Here is a 16187-nt window from a genome sequence, read left to right on the forward strand (position 1 = left end):
CCAACCTGAGTGGCCAACTTGATGGTTCACCCCACCACTATCAAGACAGTGTAGTGCCTTGAGGCCCAAACTCCACAGAGAGATGCTGGTACAGAGAGTTTATATGCAAAAAGGAATTGGGGGTGTTCCCATCAAAACATGAAACCCTGCTGGCAAGGCTTGAAGTGACGTTCCGGCGTCTTCCATTCATGAAGATAAAGGTGACAGGGCAATACAGGGGGCCTCAGGAGAACACAACACACATGGATTTCTCTCTCTCTCTCTCTCTCTCTTTTTTTTTCCTCATTCATACGGCCTCGACCTGCGTAAACCGCTTCCAAAAATGCAGCCTGAAAAGTCATAGAAAACAAACAGAACGGAAACAAACTTCCCCTCCCTCCCACCCCACGACCTGAATATTCACGAGAAGAGAAACACCAATTTATACAAAAACGCAATAAAAAAGAAATATTTACAAATGAAAGGAACGCCTTCTTGGTGGCCGCTATCAGAGGTGTCTGACAAGCTGCCGTGTGTTCTGGATTGCAGATCGCTCTGTTAATTTGTTTGGTTTCTTTTTTTTCTCTTTTCTTTTCCTTTTTGTCCTTGTAATGAGAGAAGAGGGAAAGAGTAAGAAGTTCCCTTACCCCAAAGAGTAGGGGTGGCATCACAAAGACTCTTTCCTTCTTTCCTCCTTAATTTCTTCAGTGAAATATAAGAAAATATTCCCCTCACCAACCCTGCCCACCCTCTCCTCACACACTTTGACTTTACAGGTATATCCCACCCTCCCCCCTGCCTCAGCTTATAAAATAAATAAAATAAATAGGTAAATAAATAAAAGGCCTTCTGTTGGCTTAAAAAGAGAATGATAAGATAATATCAACCATGGTGTGGTGAGGAATGTGAGAGAGGTGGCTTTCAGCTCCAAGAAATGTGGTTTACACAGAGGGGCTGCCATCTCCCTTCAGAGTCAAACTTCAGAAGGGTCCCTATGCTCTCAGCAAAGGACTCTCTCAACCCTTCACCTGGTGAGCCATGGTGATTGAGACACTGGGACAGACCCAGGATAAGCCATAGAGACTTTGCCATATCTCTCAGGATGGGAGAGGTCAGTCCACACCCCCACCTCAGGAGACAGATGACATATGAGAGGTGTGTTCAGCTTCTCACTCCTACCATTGCTCCTTTTTCTTTAGTTTAATTTGCATCTAAAATGATACAACAGAAAGAAAAAACACTCTTATTGATACTAAGTGCACCAGGAAAGCTGTCACTACAACTGCAGGGATGGGAAACCCTAGGCTATTCCAGCTTTGCACCTGTGCTAGTATCTCTCTCTTTCACACAGAGGCACACACAACATGTACACACACATCTCAGCTTTGCACACCTTCAGTCTTCAGCACAAGTTTCTGTGCTCTCTGGCATTTATTCCAGCACATCCCTTCCCAGGAAGACAAGCTGTGTACTTCCTCTGTACATTCAATAGTAAATATACATATGTATTTCCCATGGGTGCATACACCCTCCTCCCATTTCCACATGTGCAAGGAGGCATTGAAACAGTCCACCAGCACCACTGCCACCACACGCACCTTTCTATGGCATTTCTTTTTTCCTTTCCAGCAGTGGTGGAGGGCACCCTATTCTTTTTGTTTCAACCTGCTGGCCAAGCATAGAGAGAGCAGAAGGATTAAGCTCCTTCTTTCTCTCCCATCCTTGTTGAAAGGACATGCCAAAATGGGTTTGGTGTCCCCTGAAGTGACTGAAAAGACTCCCCACCTTTCCCTACTCTTAAGCTCTGTTCTACTGTGTTTGTTCTCCAGACACCTCATAGGATAGTGGGTTTATTTTGCTTTCTTCACAGACATTTCAAGTATAAAGTTATTGTATATACTCACATTAGGTAAACCCATACTATATACTGCTCCCACCCTTGAAGAATGTCAGAACTAGCAAGCAGCTCACAGCTAACAAATAAACCCTTTTCCTCTTTCCTCAAATCCTTCTTATTTTAATGCAAACCAGCACTTTCTGTCTGAGTTTTGGAAACCAACCCTGGAGTCAGGAAGGCTGTTGATCAGCTTCCTCAAACTCAGACTCCACTTCTTTTCTCTCTCTCCCACTGGTCTGCCATAGATTCAATGGCTGTAATAGCCACAGTGAAACCACTAGCCTGACCTGCAGACAAATCTTCTCTCCCTCCCTCCACACCCCCAGCAGACAATTCAAAATTTTAGCGTAAAATTTCTCAGCATATACGCAAATATATATATATATATATATATTTCAGCCCTAAACCCCCATAGTCTTCACAAAATAATGTAACAAGAACCTCAATATAGCTAACATGTAAGTGCATCATCAACTTAGTCTTGTTATTCTCCCTTCACTTTCTCCACGTCAAACACTACTCTTTTCTAGGCAGTTTTAGGAAGAGTTGCCTGAGCAAGCATGTTTTCCTGCATGTCCATTACACTGCTGCTGCTGCCTCCTCCTGCCACACACACCTACATAGACGTGTGCACACATGCCTTTCCCTGCTGGGAGCCAGCAGAAGTGAACACTAAAAGTCACTCCTGCTCCTCCTCAGCCCATCCCTTCCCTGCCTTTTTCTCTGCTTCCTGAAACCACGAGCAAGGATATCCAACTCCGACATCACTGTAAAGTGCAATGGCCAGGAATGGAAGAGAATGGGAGGAGCAAGAACATGGAAAAAGAGATAAAACGGGAGGCTTGGGAAAGGAGGAGGAAGAGGGGAAACCAAAGAGGTGGCACTTGTCACCAGTGCTGCACTACTCACAACTCCAGTATCCCACAAACTAAGGACGACTCAGGAGAGTAGCTGATGGGATTGATCCCACCCCCCCCTCCCATGCTCCACATACATCCCCAGTCCCTCCCCGCGATCTTCCCCTCTCACTCAAACATCAGACTCAATACTGGAGAGTTTCTCATAAACATGCCCGTTGCTGGAGCCATTGAAAGCCCTGGGGTTTTTGTTGTTAGGCACACAGGGGTTGGACTGGTTCCCTATACAGATGTCCTTCTGGAAACGGGCTGGCACAGCCCCATGAAGGGCTGAGACCACCGGCTTGTTGGTGGTGACAATGGCTCGGAAGTCTGGCCTGGCTTTGGGCCCTCCTGCCACCACAGGCTGCCTGAAGAAATAAGATTTGCTGCCGTGGAGCAAGCATTGGTCATCCCCAAAAGTGGGGATGAAAGGGTTTTGGGTGACCCGGTCGGGGTAGAGTGACTTGCTGAGCATGTAGCCCCCACTGCTGCCGGGGTTGTTGTGGTGGTGGTAGCTGGTGGCGGGCACTGAGGACTTGTTGTTGGCAAAGGTGGTCTCACTGGCTGGCATCTCAAACATGTGGGCGTAGGGGCTCCCCTCCAAAAAGCGGCCCTTGTCCTTGAGGCTGACGCTGCGGGGGGCCAGGGCTGAATCATCCTTCTGCAGGTCCACAAAGGTGTCATAGGAGTGCTGCCGGCGGAGTTTGTTGCGGTTCTTCTTCTGCACCTTAGAGGCAGAATTGGAAGGGCTCTGAGGATATTTGGAGGAGGAGGTGGCACTGGTGGCCACGGGCACAGGGGCAGGCGGCTGGTCCAGCTCTTGGAGCGAGTTGTCCTCACTGATGTCATACAGGTTGCCCGCTTTCTTGCAAGCCTCACAGCGGATGCAGGCCTGGCGGGTGGAGTTCTGCCCCACCGTTGATGGCGTGTAGTTGTGCAGCTTAGAAGGGCAACTGCGGCAGAAATTAGCCCCGGTCCGGTCTTCCCAGTCTAGATTGGTCAGGTTCTTCTCCCATGGCGCTGGGACCCCACTCACAACACCATGCTTGTGCTCATTGCTTCCACCAAACTCGCCTGAGCCGTGCTTGTGATGAGCCCTGTTAGTGCAGGATCCACCCCCTCCTCCTCCCGTGTCACGCTTAAACTCATCTCCCCGTTCTTTGTAGATATCCGTCAGGTCCACATGTTCCCAGTGCGGTGAGTTCTCCTTGGGCCGAAACTGGTCAAGGTAGAAGTCCCGTAGCCCTTCCTTGTCCCTGAAGTAGCGCTTGTGGTCAGGTGAGCGCGGTGGGCGCCGGCGGTAGGCCAGCTCTATCTCATCAAATTCCCTGCGGGACTTGGCGGAGGCTGGGCGCTTCTTCAGGCTGTCCTTGTACTGCTGCTTCCGCCTCTTGGCTGCATTGCCCTCAATGTTGCCGTAGGTGACCGTGTGAGTGGAAATGTCAGAGACATCCGAGCGGATCAGGTCATCATGGGTCCCACTGCCCCCATAACGGTCACTCTTGAAGGAGAACTTGCCATAAAGGTCACCCAGCTGGCTGTGCTTGGCAGGGGGTAACCCCAGGTCCAAGGGTTTCTTCCCAATGGAGCGTGACTGGGCATTGAAGGGCGGGTTGTCACAGTCATAGAGCCCGTCAATGGAGCTGGTGCTGCCGATGCTATGGGGGCGGTGGTGGTGGTGGTAGTGGTCCTGATACACATTGCTGTCCTTCAGCTGGAGATTGCCAAAGGTCCTTTCCACCTCACTAATATAGTCACTAAAGAGGTTCTCCTCACAGGGGGGGTTGTTGTAGGATTTGCAGTCTGAGTGGGTGAAGCTGCGGCGGTGCTCAGAGATGTCATAGACGGATGACTCGCGGCGGATAAAGTCCAGGGCACTCTGTGGTGAGCCATTGACCCCTGACAGGTTGGCCATGTTCTTGGCTGTCCGAAGCAGGCGGAGGATGTTGGAATGGGTGTTGTTCATAGTTGCTGTGGGAGAATTCATTGCTGACTGGCGTTCTTCAATGGCCACGCCATGGATGCAGCTGTAGATACCCTGAAATGAGAGAAAGCAAGGAGGTGAGTGGTCACGCAAAGAATACGCAGAGGGGGAGCTGAACTGGGAAGCATCAAGGGTGTGTTCCTGTAGGATACCAGGGCCTATCAACCTTCCATCATGAAGCACAATCAAATCAAATGAAGTCAGATCTGTTCTGCCAACCCCCGCTGTTCTGACCCTCTTTCTTGACCCTCACATTTTTCTTTTCCCTCCATTCCTCTTCCTCTGCTTTGTTTCAAGTTGTATCTCCAGGATCCAGGAATGCCTGCTTGCATTCTGTAAGAGTTAGTCAAATCTAGTAGGTATAACATGGAATTGCAAATGGGGACATTAATATCCTTGGGAATAGAAGAATCAAGGTAAATGATTCTGTGTGGATGAGAGGATAAAAGTCTGTTTTGGCCCTTGAAAATCATCTGGGCATCAGTGAATCAATGATACAGGAGCTAACTTAAAAAGGGAACACCTTCATTTGTCATAAACTTAGCTACATTTATCACCAGTACAGATTAGAAAAGGAAACAGAGAAAGAGCAGAACTCTTGAATACATATTTAGGTATTTTGCATCTGGTTGACTGAGGTACAGTAGAATTTTTAATTGCAGTCTGTTAAATTTGACAGTGATAACAGGCTCCAAACTGATATCCCTGAGAGCAGAAGTCCTCTATTCAGCATCAAATCAGACAACAGAAGGGCCCAGTTCCTCCACATTCTCCACAAGCTCATTTCACCCATGACTGTTTGCAAGGGCTATCCCTAGGAACGGAACGAAAGGGGCTCCTTTATTCCCTGACCTGCCAAATGGTGCCTGATGATCATTGTCAATTGTGAAATGGACGCCATCACATCATGTTATCATGGTTTCTCAGCAGCTAGCAGATGATTACCACTTTTCAGACCTTTCACCAACATGACCCAGGTCTAGCAGATAACCACAGAATAAGAGAATCTGTTCTTAGCTAAGGATCACCAAACACAAGGGAACATGTCACCTCCAGACTAAACCACTTTAGGAACTTATAATATAGAAGAGAAGCTATGCCCTTGCATTCAAAAAGCTTTTCATTTCTCTTCAGTACGTTATGTGGCAATTATGCACTCCTTGTACAATCAAAGTAAATTCTGCTACATCAGATGCTGAGCTAAAAAATGCCAAGATTTGACCTCACTTCAGAATGGATCAGGAGAAAGGACCAGTGGCTTGAAAGAAGGAAAATAAAGCTCCAAATAGGATACTGCTAGCAACACTAATAGTAGAAGATGACTCATAAATGGCTAGAATCTGCTTTAAATGTAAATGTTGTACCCTAAGGCAGATTTGCATAAAGCAATTGCAGAGTTTATGTGGTCATCTTCTGTGGAAGGATTTCTGCATAGTTCAGGGCATGGCTTTCAGTTAAGGACTTCTGACTGTCAATGAAGGCACACTTGTAGTTAACAAAAGGTCAGCTGAAAAGCTGCATTTTAGAGGACAATGTAAAACTCCCGAATTTCTAATCATATTATCCATCATCACTTGATTACATTTAGGCCTCGTCACAACTCACTTTGGAGGAGCAAACAGTAACAGTTGACTTGCCTTTTCCTGTGTTTTCACTTCCATGTGAAATTTCCATTTCCTTAACCATAATCCAGCAGAGACCAGAGATGTCGCAGAAAAAAAATTACCATTTTTACAACATCAACAGTGCACAGATGAGACTGTGCTGACTGCCACCTGTGTATTAGACAGTCTTGGTGGATATTCCCATCTCCAGTACCTAGGACTGTCTGAATAAAGCCTCTGTTCATCCTTTTAATGAGTCAATGGCACTCACCCTGCTGATGGAGAAGACCACACCGGGCTTGCCAGAGCAGACGCCCATGAAGCAGTGGCGGAATTGCCAGTAGAAGAGATGCTCACAGATGAAGGTGATGAGACTGAGGGCCATGGCTGCTCCCAACATGTAGAAGACACCTGCCATATTATCTATATCCAGTTGGCTGCTCATAACCTCATTTTTCTCATTGTGACAAATGCCAGTGAGCCAGAGAGCTTCTAGCTCCTCCATCTCTCCTAGAATGACAGACAGGAGGAAAGAAACAGGTTAGATAACCCTGCAATGGTTGAAGAGCCCAAACTGGGGCAGACTGAAAGCAAGAAGCTGATCTAATGTAATTTCCAGTCTCTACATTCTTTTTCCACATCTACAACATCCATAAAATATTTTGGCTGCTCTTCTGACAGGGGCAAGTGCCATTTGTCACAGGAAAGTCAACAGGATTTTTCCACAGCCTGATGTTAGCCATAACAAACTGTTCCACAGGACATAGCTATGGCAAGTGCTGGATGTCCATACTGAGACCCTGAAACAGTCATCCACCAGATGACTGAAGACCTAGCCTCACAAGCTTCCACTTTCATTAAGTCAATGAAGGGAGAAATGAGTGACTGATAGTGGTAGACAAAAATTAATCACTTCTAGATAAAAACCTTATATGTTTCCAACTCGGAATCAAAATATTGATTGTTTTCAATCAATTTTTTCCCCATCATATCCATAGCTCATTAAAACCAGGTGCAATGTTCCAAAAAAATTTGAGTATTTGAACTTGTTTTTCTTCCCTTCAATTTTGTCCAAATTCAACACTTCCAAGGGCTTTGACCAATCAAAAATGTTACTAATTTGTATCAGCTAGGAGCAAATGTTCTGTACTCTAATTTCATACACCACTTACTACCATTATAGTACTTTCATGAGGAGTGAGAGGTAAACACTCACACACACTCACGTATTGAGACATTCAGAACAAACTAATTTTGCAGGATGACAAATTGTTTTATGTAGTTAGGAAAGTTAGTTTTTCAGATTTTCAATCTCCAGTACAGTGGCAGGAGAAAAAATCCATCTATTTAAGTGGTGCCATAGCAGAGTCTTTGAAGCTTTTTGGAGAACTTATGTCCTTCTCTGAAATAGTACATACTAGGCTTTTTAAGAAACAGAACAACTTATCTGTCAGGTGGCCAATTTTCTGAAATATGTCCAAGTTATGTTCCTTCCATAGTTTTAATCCCATATGTTATTTTCAGATTTCAGGGGGCGGGGGAAAGAATACTTATAAATAAAATTACCTGTGAATTTTATTTATTCATAAAAAGGACACAGGAAAGTGTAATGTGAAATGGAAAGACAGGAAAGAAGAAATCTATTTTCCCATGAACAAATTTTGCTAATACTAGCAATTTCTCTGTGAATGAAGAGGTGAACTAGGTAACTATAATGTTCTAATTAAAAACTCATTTCAAAATATACTTCTGAGTCTTAAGTTCTTCCTTGGTTTTTTTGTTGGTTTTTTTTTTTTTTGGTCTTTTTTTTTGGTTTTTTGGTTGGTTGGTTGGTTGGTTGGTTGGTTGGTTTTTTTGTTTTTTAGTTTTTTACATGTTTTGGAAAATCTGATCTAGCTCTTTCATCTTTTATACTTTAATTCTGTAAACTGCATGGATTGATCCTGTCTAGAGCTATAAAGTATGGAATAACCACAGACAGTCTGGTATAATTAGTGGTTTGGTCCCACTAATTTGGAAAAACCTCAAAGCTAGTGAAAAATTCACACCAGAAATCTTGTTTTTACAAGACATTCTTCACATAAGATATTTTTCAAACACACATCTGAGCTTGTTCTATGAAAACTTTAGTGCTTTTGGCACTGCTTTTGATGATACCGCTACCCTGCATCAACAACATGAAAGAAGTGACATCCTCTCATTTTTGGTGTGTTACATCTAAAAAAACCTATTAATAATTCCATGCTCTCAGCTCACATCTGAAGCACCATAGCTAGAAACTTCCATCTCTTACATGCAAAACTCGGTATTTCTTAGGAAAATTCCAGCACTTCTTTTTCTTGTCACTTACCATCTCCAAAAAGCTGTAGAATGGCAAGATCAACCTGGCGCTTCCAGCCTGAGTCCTTTTGGATGGCAATGCCATAGCCAGTGGAGGCAAACACTTTCCCACTCCCAATAGTCACCAGCTTGCAGCCTTCATCTCTGCCAGCCATGTAGTTTAGCACTGCTGCATCATAAATGAAAGCATCCAACTTCCTGCACAGATGCAAGAAACAAGAGGGTATAGTACAGAAAACGTAAAATCTATATGAAATCAAAGGTGTTTTTTAAGGTAGCTAAGGAAGAAATTAACCCCTTTCAGATGGACTGCAATATGTTATGTAGAATCATAGAGAGGTTTGGGTTGGAAAGAATTTCAAAGGCCATCTAGTTCCAGCCCCCATGACATGGGCAGGAACACCTTCCGCCAGACCAGGCTGCTCAGAGCCCTGTCCAGCCTGGTCTCAAACACTCCTAGGGATGGGGTATCCACAACTTCATCACCTCACAGTAAAGTGCCTCACCACCATCATGCAAAATAATTTTTTCCTAATATCTAATCTATCTTATATTTCAGATTGAAACTCTTCCCCCTTGTCCTGTCACAACATGCATTTATAAAAAGTTTCTCTCCAGTTCTCTCATAGGTTCCCTTCAGGAAGATCACAATTAGGTCACCCTAAAGCCTCCTCTCCTGAACAATCCCAAATCTCTCAGCCTTTCCATGTAGGAGAGGTGCTCTATCACCAATCATCTTAGTGGCCTCCTCTGGACTCGCTCCAGTAGATGCATGTCCTTCCTGTGCTGAGGTCCCCAGAGCTGGATGCAGCACTGCAGGTGGGAGTCTCACAGAGTAAAGTAGAGGGGCAGAATCCCCTCCCTGGCCCCACTGCCCACACTGCTCTGGATGCAGCCCAGGATCCAGTTGCTTTCTGGGCTGAGTGCACATTGCTGGGTTGTGTCCAGCCCCTTGTCCACCTGCACTCCCAAATCACTGCACCTTGTACTCGGTCTTGTTAAATCTCATGAAATTCCCATATGCCCACTTCTAGAGCCTGTCCTGGTCCCTCTGGATGGTATCCCATCCTTCAGGTGTCATCTTCATAGTTAAATAAAATACAAGCCTAAAGTGCCTTCCAGGTGAATCTGGGTTATAAATGAGGATAGTCTATTCCTTTCTATTTGGTAATCATAATTTCTGATCTTAAAGAAAATTTGGAATAAAAACATACCGCAAGATAAAGATGAATGAACAGGAAGTCAAGGGGATGTATATTTAAGAATAACTTATATTTCTGTACTGCCTTTCATCTCAACCTAAAATGCCTTATAAAATGTATCAATATTAGATAGCAAAGCAGAATTGAAGTAAGGAAAATATTTTCTCCAATTCAAATGCTGGCATGACTTAGCTGAGAAAAATGTTGGGTTTTTTTTTCAAATCAAATACAGTCAGGATATTATGTTTAACTCCTCAGTAGTGTGAAAAGTACTATCAGATCTTTACCCATGTCAGCTGGCCATGACAGCCACTGTATGGTTTACCATGCAGAACTGGTCTTTGTTAAAGAATGTTCAGCTGAAAAATCACAACAAATACTGTGTTTCAACCCAGAGAAATTCCCATTATGGACGTAGAGAGTACAGTAGCCACATGAGAGCCTTTTCACACTGTAACAAATTGATTTAGATATGGGGGGCAGCCTCAGGAGACTGCATCTTCCACAAACACAAAGACAGCTGATGGGTAAATCCTCCCACTAGATCTGACATGAAACATTTTCTGATAAATGACCTAAGACCTTCCAGTTGCACATTCTCGTTCACGTACTATGTTTGTAATACACCTCCTGCACATATATTGACAGTATGGTGATTATCTCAGTTCAAGTGCTTATCTGTGAGGAAGTCTGTCCAAGGGTGAATAAGGAGCAAGGACGACATCTATCACAAGTGATGAGCTCTATTGCATCCATATATTTCCAGGACAGTGCATATTTATTTCCTGAATGATGACTATCCTGGCAAATACACCTTCCCAGGATGATATCCAACAATGGTACAACCAATTGCAATGGGCTGTGGGCCTCTGAACCTGGCAAACAGGTTTAGGACTATTCAGTCAATCTAGTAATTAAATTGGCTAAACATCTTAATTTATGCTTTGGAACGAACTTTCTCATAAGAGTGCAACTTGAGGGTAAGCAAAAATGGTTTTTGTTCACTGGGGCTGGGCTCTGACAACCAAAATGGTCAGTTCTGAGAGGTCTTTAATTACAAAGGACAAAGGCTTGCAAAATGTCATTTTGAGTTAGGTCCTTTGCAGGTTCACTGTTATTAAAACAGGATGAGCTATTCAAGCATGCTTTTTGCTAACAACTTTAAAATTACCCAAGGAAACGCTTACATTTTTTAATACTTCCATATTATTCAAATAATGTTTTGTTTAGCTCTTGATACCAAAATATTCCAGAGAGCAGGCTACTTCCAAACTATTTGCTTCAAACATACCTTACATTACATTATATTAGCTGGTGATACACTGGGGTGGGATTAGTCTGACAGCTTCCTGATTAACATAATCTTTTATACACAGAAGGAGGGAAAACAAAGGAATTTCCAGATGACACTATAAATGCTCTGAAAAAAACTTTGTCCACAGAGACCTGTGAGTTTTTCTTCTGTATGCATAAAAACCCATCAGAACAAAACATCTTGACAAAGCAAGGTCTTTTGGACCAGTACACACATGGATTATGTACACAGGGATACAGTAGATCCTCTTTTTTAAAAATTCTTATAAACACAGTAAAACCAGATGTGATTAGAAAAACCTGGCAAAAAAGAACCACAGAGTTACTCTCCTGTGCTACTGTGCTCTGTGTGGTCTTGCTATACTTTTAACCATGGAATGATAATAGAGGTTCATTTTTCAAACCCTAAAAAGCAAATTTTCCAGACAAGTATGCAAAAAGTCAGGCTTTTGTGGTGAGTAAGCATGTAGGAAAGCCTCACCCAGTCTTCAGCGAGAACAGGGCATCGTCCACCCCCCTCTGATTGAACTTCACCATGTAGCTGTGCATTTCAGGGTAGTTGTTGCGAATGTTCCTTTCCGTGCTGCCGTTGGGAACGGTCCCGAAGCGGAAAGGGGGCGAGAAGTCATTTGGTTTCTGGAACTGAAGAAACAGAAAAAGGAATATTTTTCACAGTCTTTCAGATTGAAGCAATCATCTGGTTGGGAGAACATCGGAAAGTTGATCTGATTTTATTTTACTATCATGTAGAAAACATAATTGAGAAGATATTGTATTTCACTGTTTTCAAACACGAATATCTCCTGTTAATGCCCAAGAAACAAGAAGTAAATCGGAGCAAGCTGTTCTTTTTCTCTACTCTGGATTAAGTGCATGAAGTAGTCAGTGATCAAAGATTAAGTAGGAGGTTAGATAAAAGGACAAAGGGAAGGAAAAATGTAACAGTGGTGCTGGAACACAGTCAAGAAATGGTTTCCAATGAAGTCTGTGTGATGTGCGTTTTATCCACAAACTGTGATTTAGTGCCTAAGAAGTATCTTTTTCAGCTCTGTGGATGCCTTTACACTTTCTGGTTCTGACAGAGGTAGAAAAGTAATTAAAGAGGAGAGATGCCTCTCAGCACACCTCACCACTTCACCAAACAAATGATCAGTTTTCAAAGTTTTGGGCAAATGTCCCAAATGAAATACTGTTAGTGGTTGCAAGTTACTACTAACATTTGATGCCCAGAACAGAGCTGGCAGAACACTCCAACGCTTTTGCTGCTCACAAGAAATACATTCATCATAACATTCCCCCACGGCTGCAAGCCTCTGAGATTTTATATGCCACTTGCTTAATTCAAGTCATAATCAATGCTCTCTGGGATTTTATGAGCAGTAAAATTTAGATTGTCAATTATCAAGACTGTTTAAAACCCCTAGGACCAGCAGATGAGAAGGAGCACAGAACTATAAACCAGGAACTGAATAAGCAGTAAAGAAAAAGATGCAAAGGTAGGTTAAATTGAAGGAAGCCTCCTCCTCTCTGGATATATCAAGCAATAGTTTGCCTGGTGTTATTTCTTGACTCCTAGCTGTGACTGTGTGTTTCTACAATCCTGAGAAGCACGCTGACAACATGCTAGTGGTCAGACCAAAACCTTTTAACAGCAGCAGTGCACCTGGTGCATGAATACGTGCAGTCATTCACTGCCACCTTCTACAGGGCTGCAATCTGCAGATAGTTATAGCTTAAAACACATGCAGATGAGCCTTGTTTTTGAGCTCTGCTTAAAGCCATTTTGGAACTTGGTCAACTCAACTGAGGAGGCCAGAGCACCTAAAGCAGTGTATCTCTCTCACAACGTCCCAGCCACGAGGACAGCTAGAAGCTGTGTCTGTGGATAGATTAACATACTGTTCACCTATTTCTATGTACCAGTCAACTTATCTCTCCAGTTTGGCTGGCAAGATGGGCTAACTTGTATGTGCATGTCAGTGTGTGAGAGAGAAAACATATCCTACTGCTTTAAGCCAATAAAAAACATTGGGATTGTTTTTCTGAACTCAGGCTGGTGCATCACCAACAAAACAGAAGTTTCACATACCATAAAACAGACAGTAAGGTGTCTCTTAGAACTTTGCCATACCCTCTAGGGAGGAAGACAAACTCACAGCTATCAAAGACTGTAATGAAAGCAAACTTTGATGGGAGAAAAATCACCACAGCATGCTAAAATTATTCTTTTTTACTAAGCTGATTAAAGCAGCAGCCTAGGGGACCCATCACAAGGAGGGCACTGCCATGCCAGACACAAAGAAGCACAGTCTCTCCGCTGACATGCTAAACCAGGAGATTGCAGTGCAGGCAGCTTGCTTTCCCAGAGGCTGCAGAACCCCACCTTGAAGGCACACAGGACGTTCCCACTACCACAGAGCCCTCTGACAGAGTACATTCAACAGGAGAAGCATTGGGCAGGCCTGACCAACATTTGTGTGACATGGAGTTTTGGCATGTCCATTTTATACCTCCACCCTCCATTCCCAGTGACACAACCTCTACTTTCGTCTGCTTCCATCGTGATGTCTACAAACTGGAGTAAAAAGCAATACGAAGTCAGGCATTCCCCTGGGATAAGGAAAAGAATCCCAACTCTGAATTATCTTTTGCCTCCACTCTGTTCCAGAGCCCATAATAGCAGCCACAAGTGAAAGTCTTCAGAATTAATTTTTAATCTCCTGGGCAATCCATAAATAAATGAAAACATTTATCTTGTAAGAAATTACAAGATAATTTCTGTTTCTGGTAACTGGAAAAGCACATTTCTAGAGAAAAAAGCCAGGTTGATGACTTCTACAAATTCACATACTACTCATTCACTCACCAATCCTTACCTCCTGCTCATTCCTTAGTCAGAACAGATCTTCAAATTACTCTCCACACACCAACATGCACACACACACTTCTGCAATAGCTTGGTGACCAGCAAGACAGGAAACAATATGAAAGGATCCATATGGGGCCCACACCAGACAATTTTAGCTTGAGTGTCCAAGAGGAACACAGATCCCCAACTAACGTAGCTTAATGTTCACCAAGCTGAAAGTAACCAATGTCCAGCTGACTCCACAGTCAATGCAGCCTGAGATAAGCAGCTACTTCTCCATATTTTAGAATTAATAGCAGTACATCCATGCAGGTTTATGGTAGGAGATAGCAGTTCAAAACTCCCCATGTGTGTTTCTTGGCAGTAAGTGGGCACAGCTCAGTGCAGGGATGAAGTGACCCAGTGAGCTCTCCAGAGTCAAAACATATTGCATCATTCTGAACTAACTTCTGTCGCACACAGCTCTTACTGAGGGAACAAGAAGACATGTGAGCCTTCCCAGAAAGTTTATGGGACAGATGGGGAAGGAGTGTGTCCTCTCCTGCCAACATGGTAGAGGAATGTGTGGAGGAACTGGAGATGATCTGTAAGAAGGAAAATTAATTGACAGATTGTCAAAGACTTCAGTAAGGAAAGCCACTTGTTTGATTTCTCCCAGGGGCTGGGACCATGGGCCTGGATCATAAGTGTCATCCCCAGGGAAGCAAGGCTCTTTTGCAGCTATAAGGGGTCTCAGACACAAGGGAGGAGCTGATGTATAATGCAGGGGCCATTACATGGAAGAAGCCTGTGCAGAGGTAACCTCAATGCTGCAGTGAACACTGACAAAGGAATTAACCACAGATGTGGACAGAAAGGATCAGAATGTAGATTAATGACATAACTGCCCCATTATTTCATGCAAATATTTCTCCTGTCAGAGCCCAAAATCACAGCTACTCCGCTCCAGGCATCTGTGAAGAGGAGTCCTGTGAGGTTCTGGCAAAAAAAATGTGGTGGTAATAGGGGAAGACAAGCAACTACATCAGTTGCTGAGAAAACCCAGCTGTACAGGGTCCCCACTTGTAGGAGCTCTATATTATACTTGTAGCAGGAGACCCATCCTGCTGCCCAGCTCTACCTACCTCAAGGGTGACTGCCTGTGAGGGAACCTGCAGGGCTCAGTTGCAGTCCTGCACCCAAAGAACCCCAGGCAGAGATGTATCCCACTTGCATCCTCCCACTCCTTCACTGCAGAACCTCTGCTGTGAGATGCTCCCCTTTTATGTACCCAAGGTGATGTGCACATCCTCTCTCCCGTGAAAGAAGTCCCACTTGCTTCACATCAATTGTGAAGGCGGATGCTAGAGGTTGGGGCAGAACGCAGACACCAAGGATGCCTGAAGGGCTGGGGTAGCTCTGGGACATGAGATATCAGTGCTCAGAGCCCAGTGGCTGCCTGCCTCTTCAACCCCTCACTCCCCAAACTGAAATCAAGGAGAATTAAGTGCAAAACAGACCCCAGCTTTGGAAAAGTAACCTCTCCGAGTCAGAGAGCAAAAACCTTCCTTCTCTGCAGAGCAATAAACACCAGGCTGGGAGCTGTTAGCACACTCAGTGGGGAGGGCTCCTCTGGCAGTCCCCTGCACATCTCGCCACGAGAGCTGTTGACAGCAGCAGTGGGAGCGGGTGTGAGTGACTCGGCTGGCAGAGCTGTTCCATCAGCAATTTGGAGCCGTGCCGCGCACAAAGCAGCATTGTTCTCAGATGTTCGGATATCAATCTGCATAATGAAACAGGTGATAGGAGCTCTTCCCATTCACGCAGCAGCAATTGGAGGGGATTCAGAGATGAGGGGAAGGGTTATGTCTAATTGGCCACAATTAATTTGATGAGAATTTTTTTTTCAATATATTGTCTATCACCGAATGGATCCTACAGAAAAGCACATCTGCACTTATTTATCTGCCTGATGTAGGCCCTGTTTACACTGTAAAGTGTTTGCCAATAGCATTGAAAGCAGTTTCCCAAACTCAGCAAGCTCTTGCAACAAAAAGGCTTTTTTATCAGACGATCTACTTTTACACTGCTTAAAAAAACCCCAAATCAATCCACTGCTG

General features: G+C 44.1%; 1 protein-coding gene across 1 annotated transcript in view; it reads right to left on the reverse strand.

Moving 5' to 3' along the window:
- Nucleotides 1-376: 376 nt before the first annotated feature.
- Nucleotides 377-16187, reverse strand: part of GRIN2B (glutamate ionotropic receptor NMDA type subunit 2B) — a 206584-nt gene continuing 190773 nt past the window's right edge. The window contains exons 10-13 of the mRNA XM_033058313.1: nt 11701-11861; nt 8714-8901; nt 6635-6873; nt 377-4813 (exon numbers count right to left, since the gene is read on the reverse strand). Of these exons, the coding sequence (XP_032914204.1) occupies nt 2906-4813; nt 6635-6873; nt 8714-8901; nt 11701-11861 (2496 nt within the window). The 3' untranslated portion in view covers nt 377-2905. The remainder of the gene's footprint in view (nt 4814-6634; nt 6874-8713; nt 8902-11700; nt 11862-16187) is intronic.

This window comes from Catharus ustulatus, chromosome 4 (genome assembly GCF_009819885.2).
Source record: "Catharus ustulatus isolate bCatUst1 chromosome 4, bCatUst1.pri.v2, whole genome shotgun sequence".
Taxonomy (NCBI): Eukaryota; Metazoa; Chordata; class Aves; order Passeriformes; family Turdidae; genus Catharus; species Catharus ustulatus.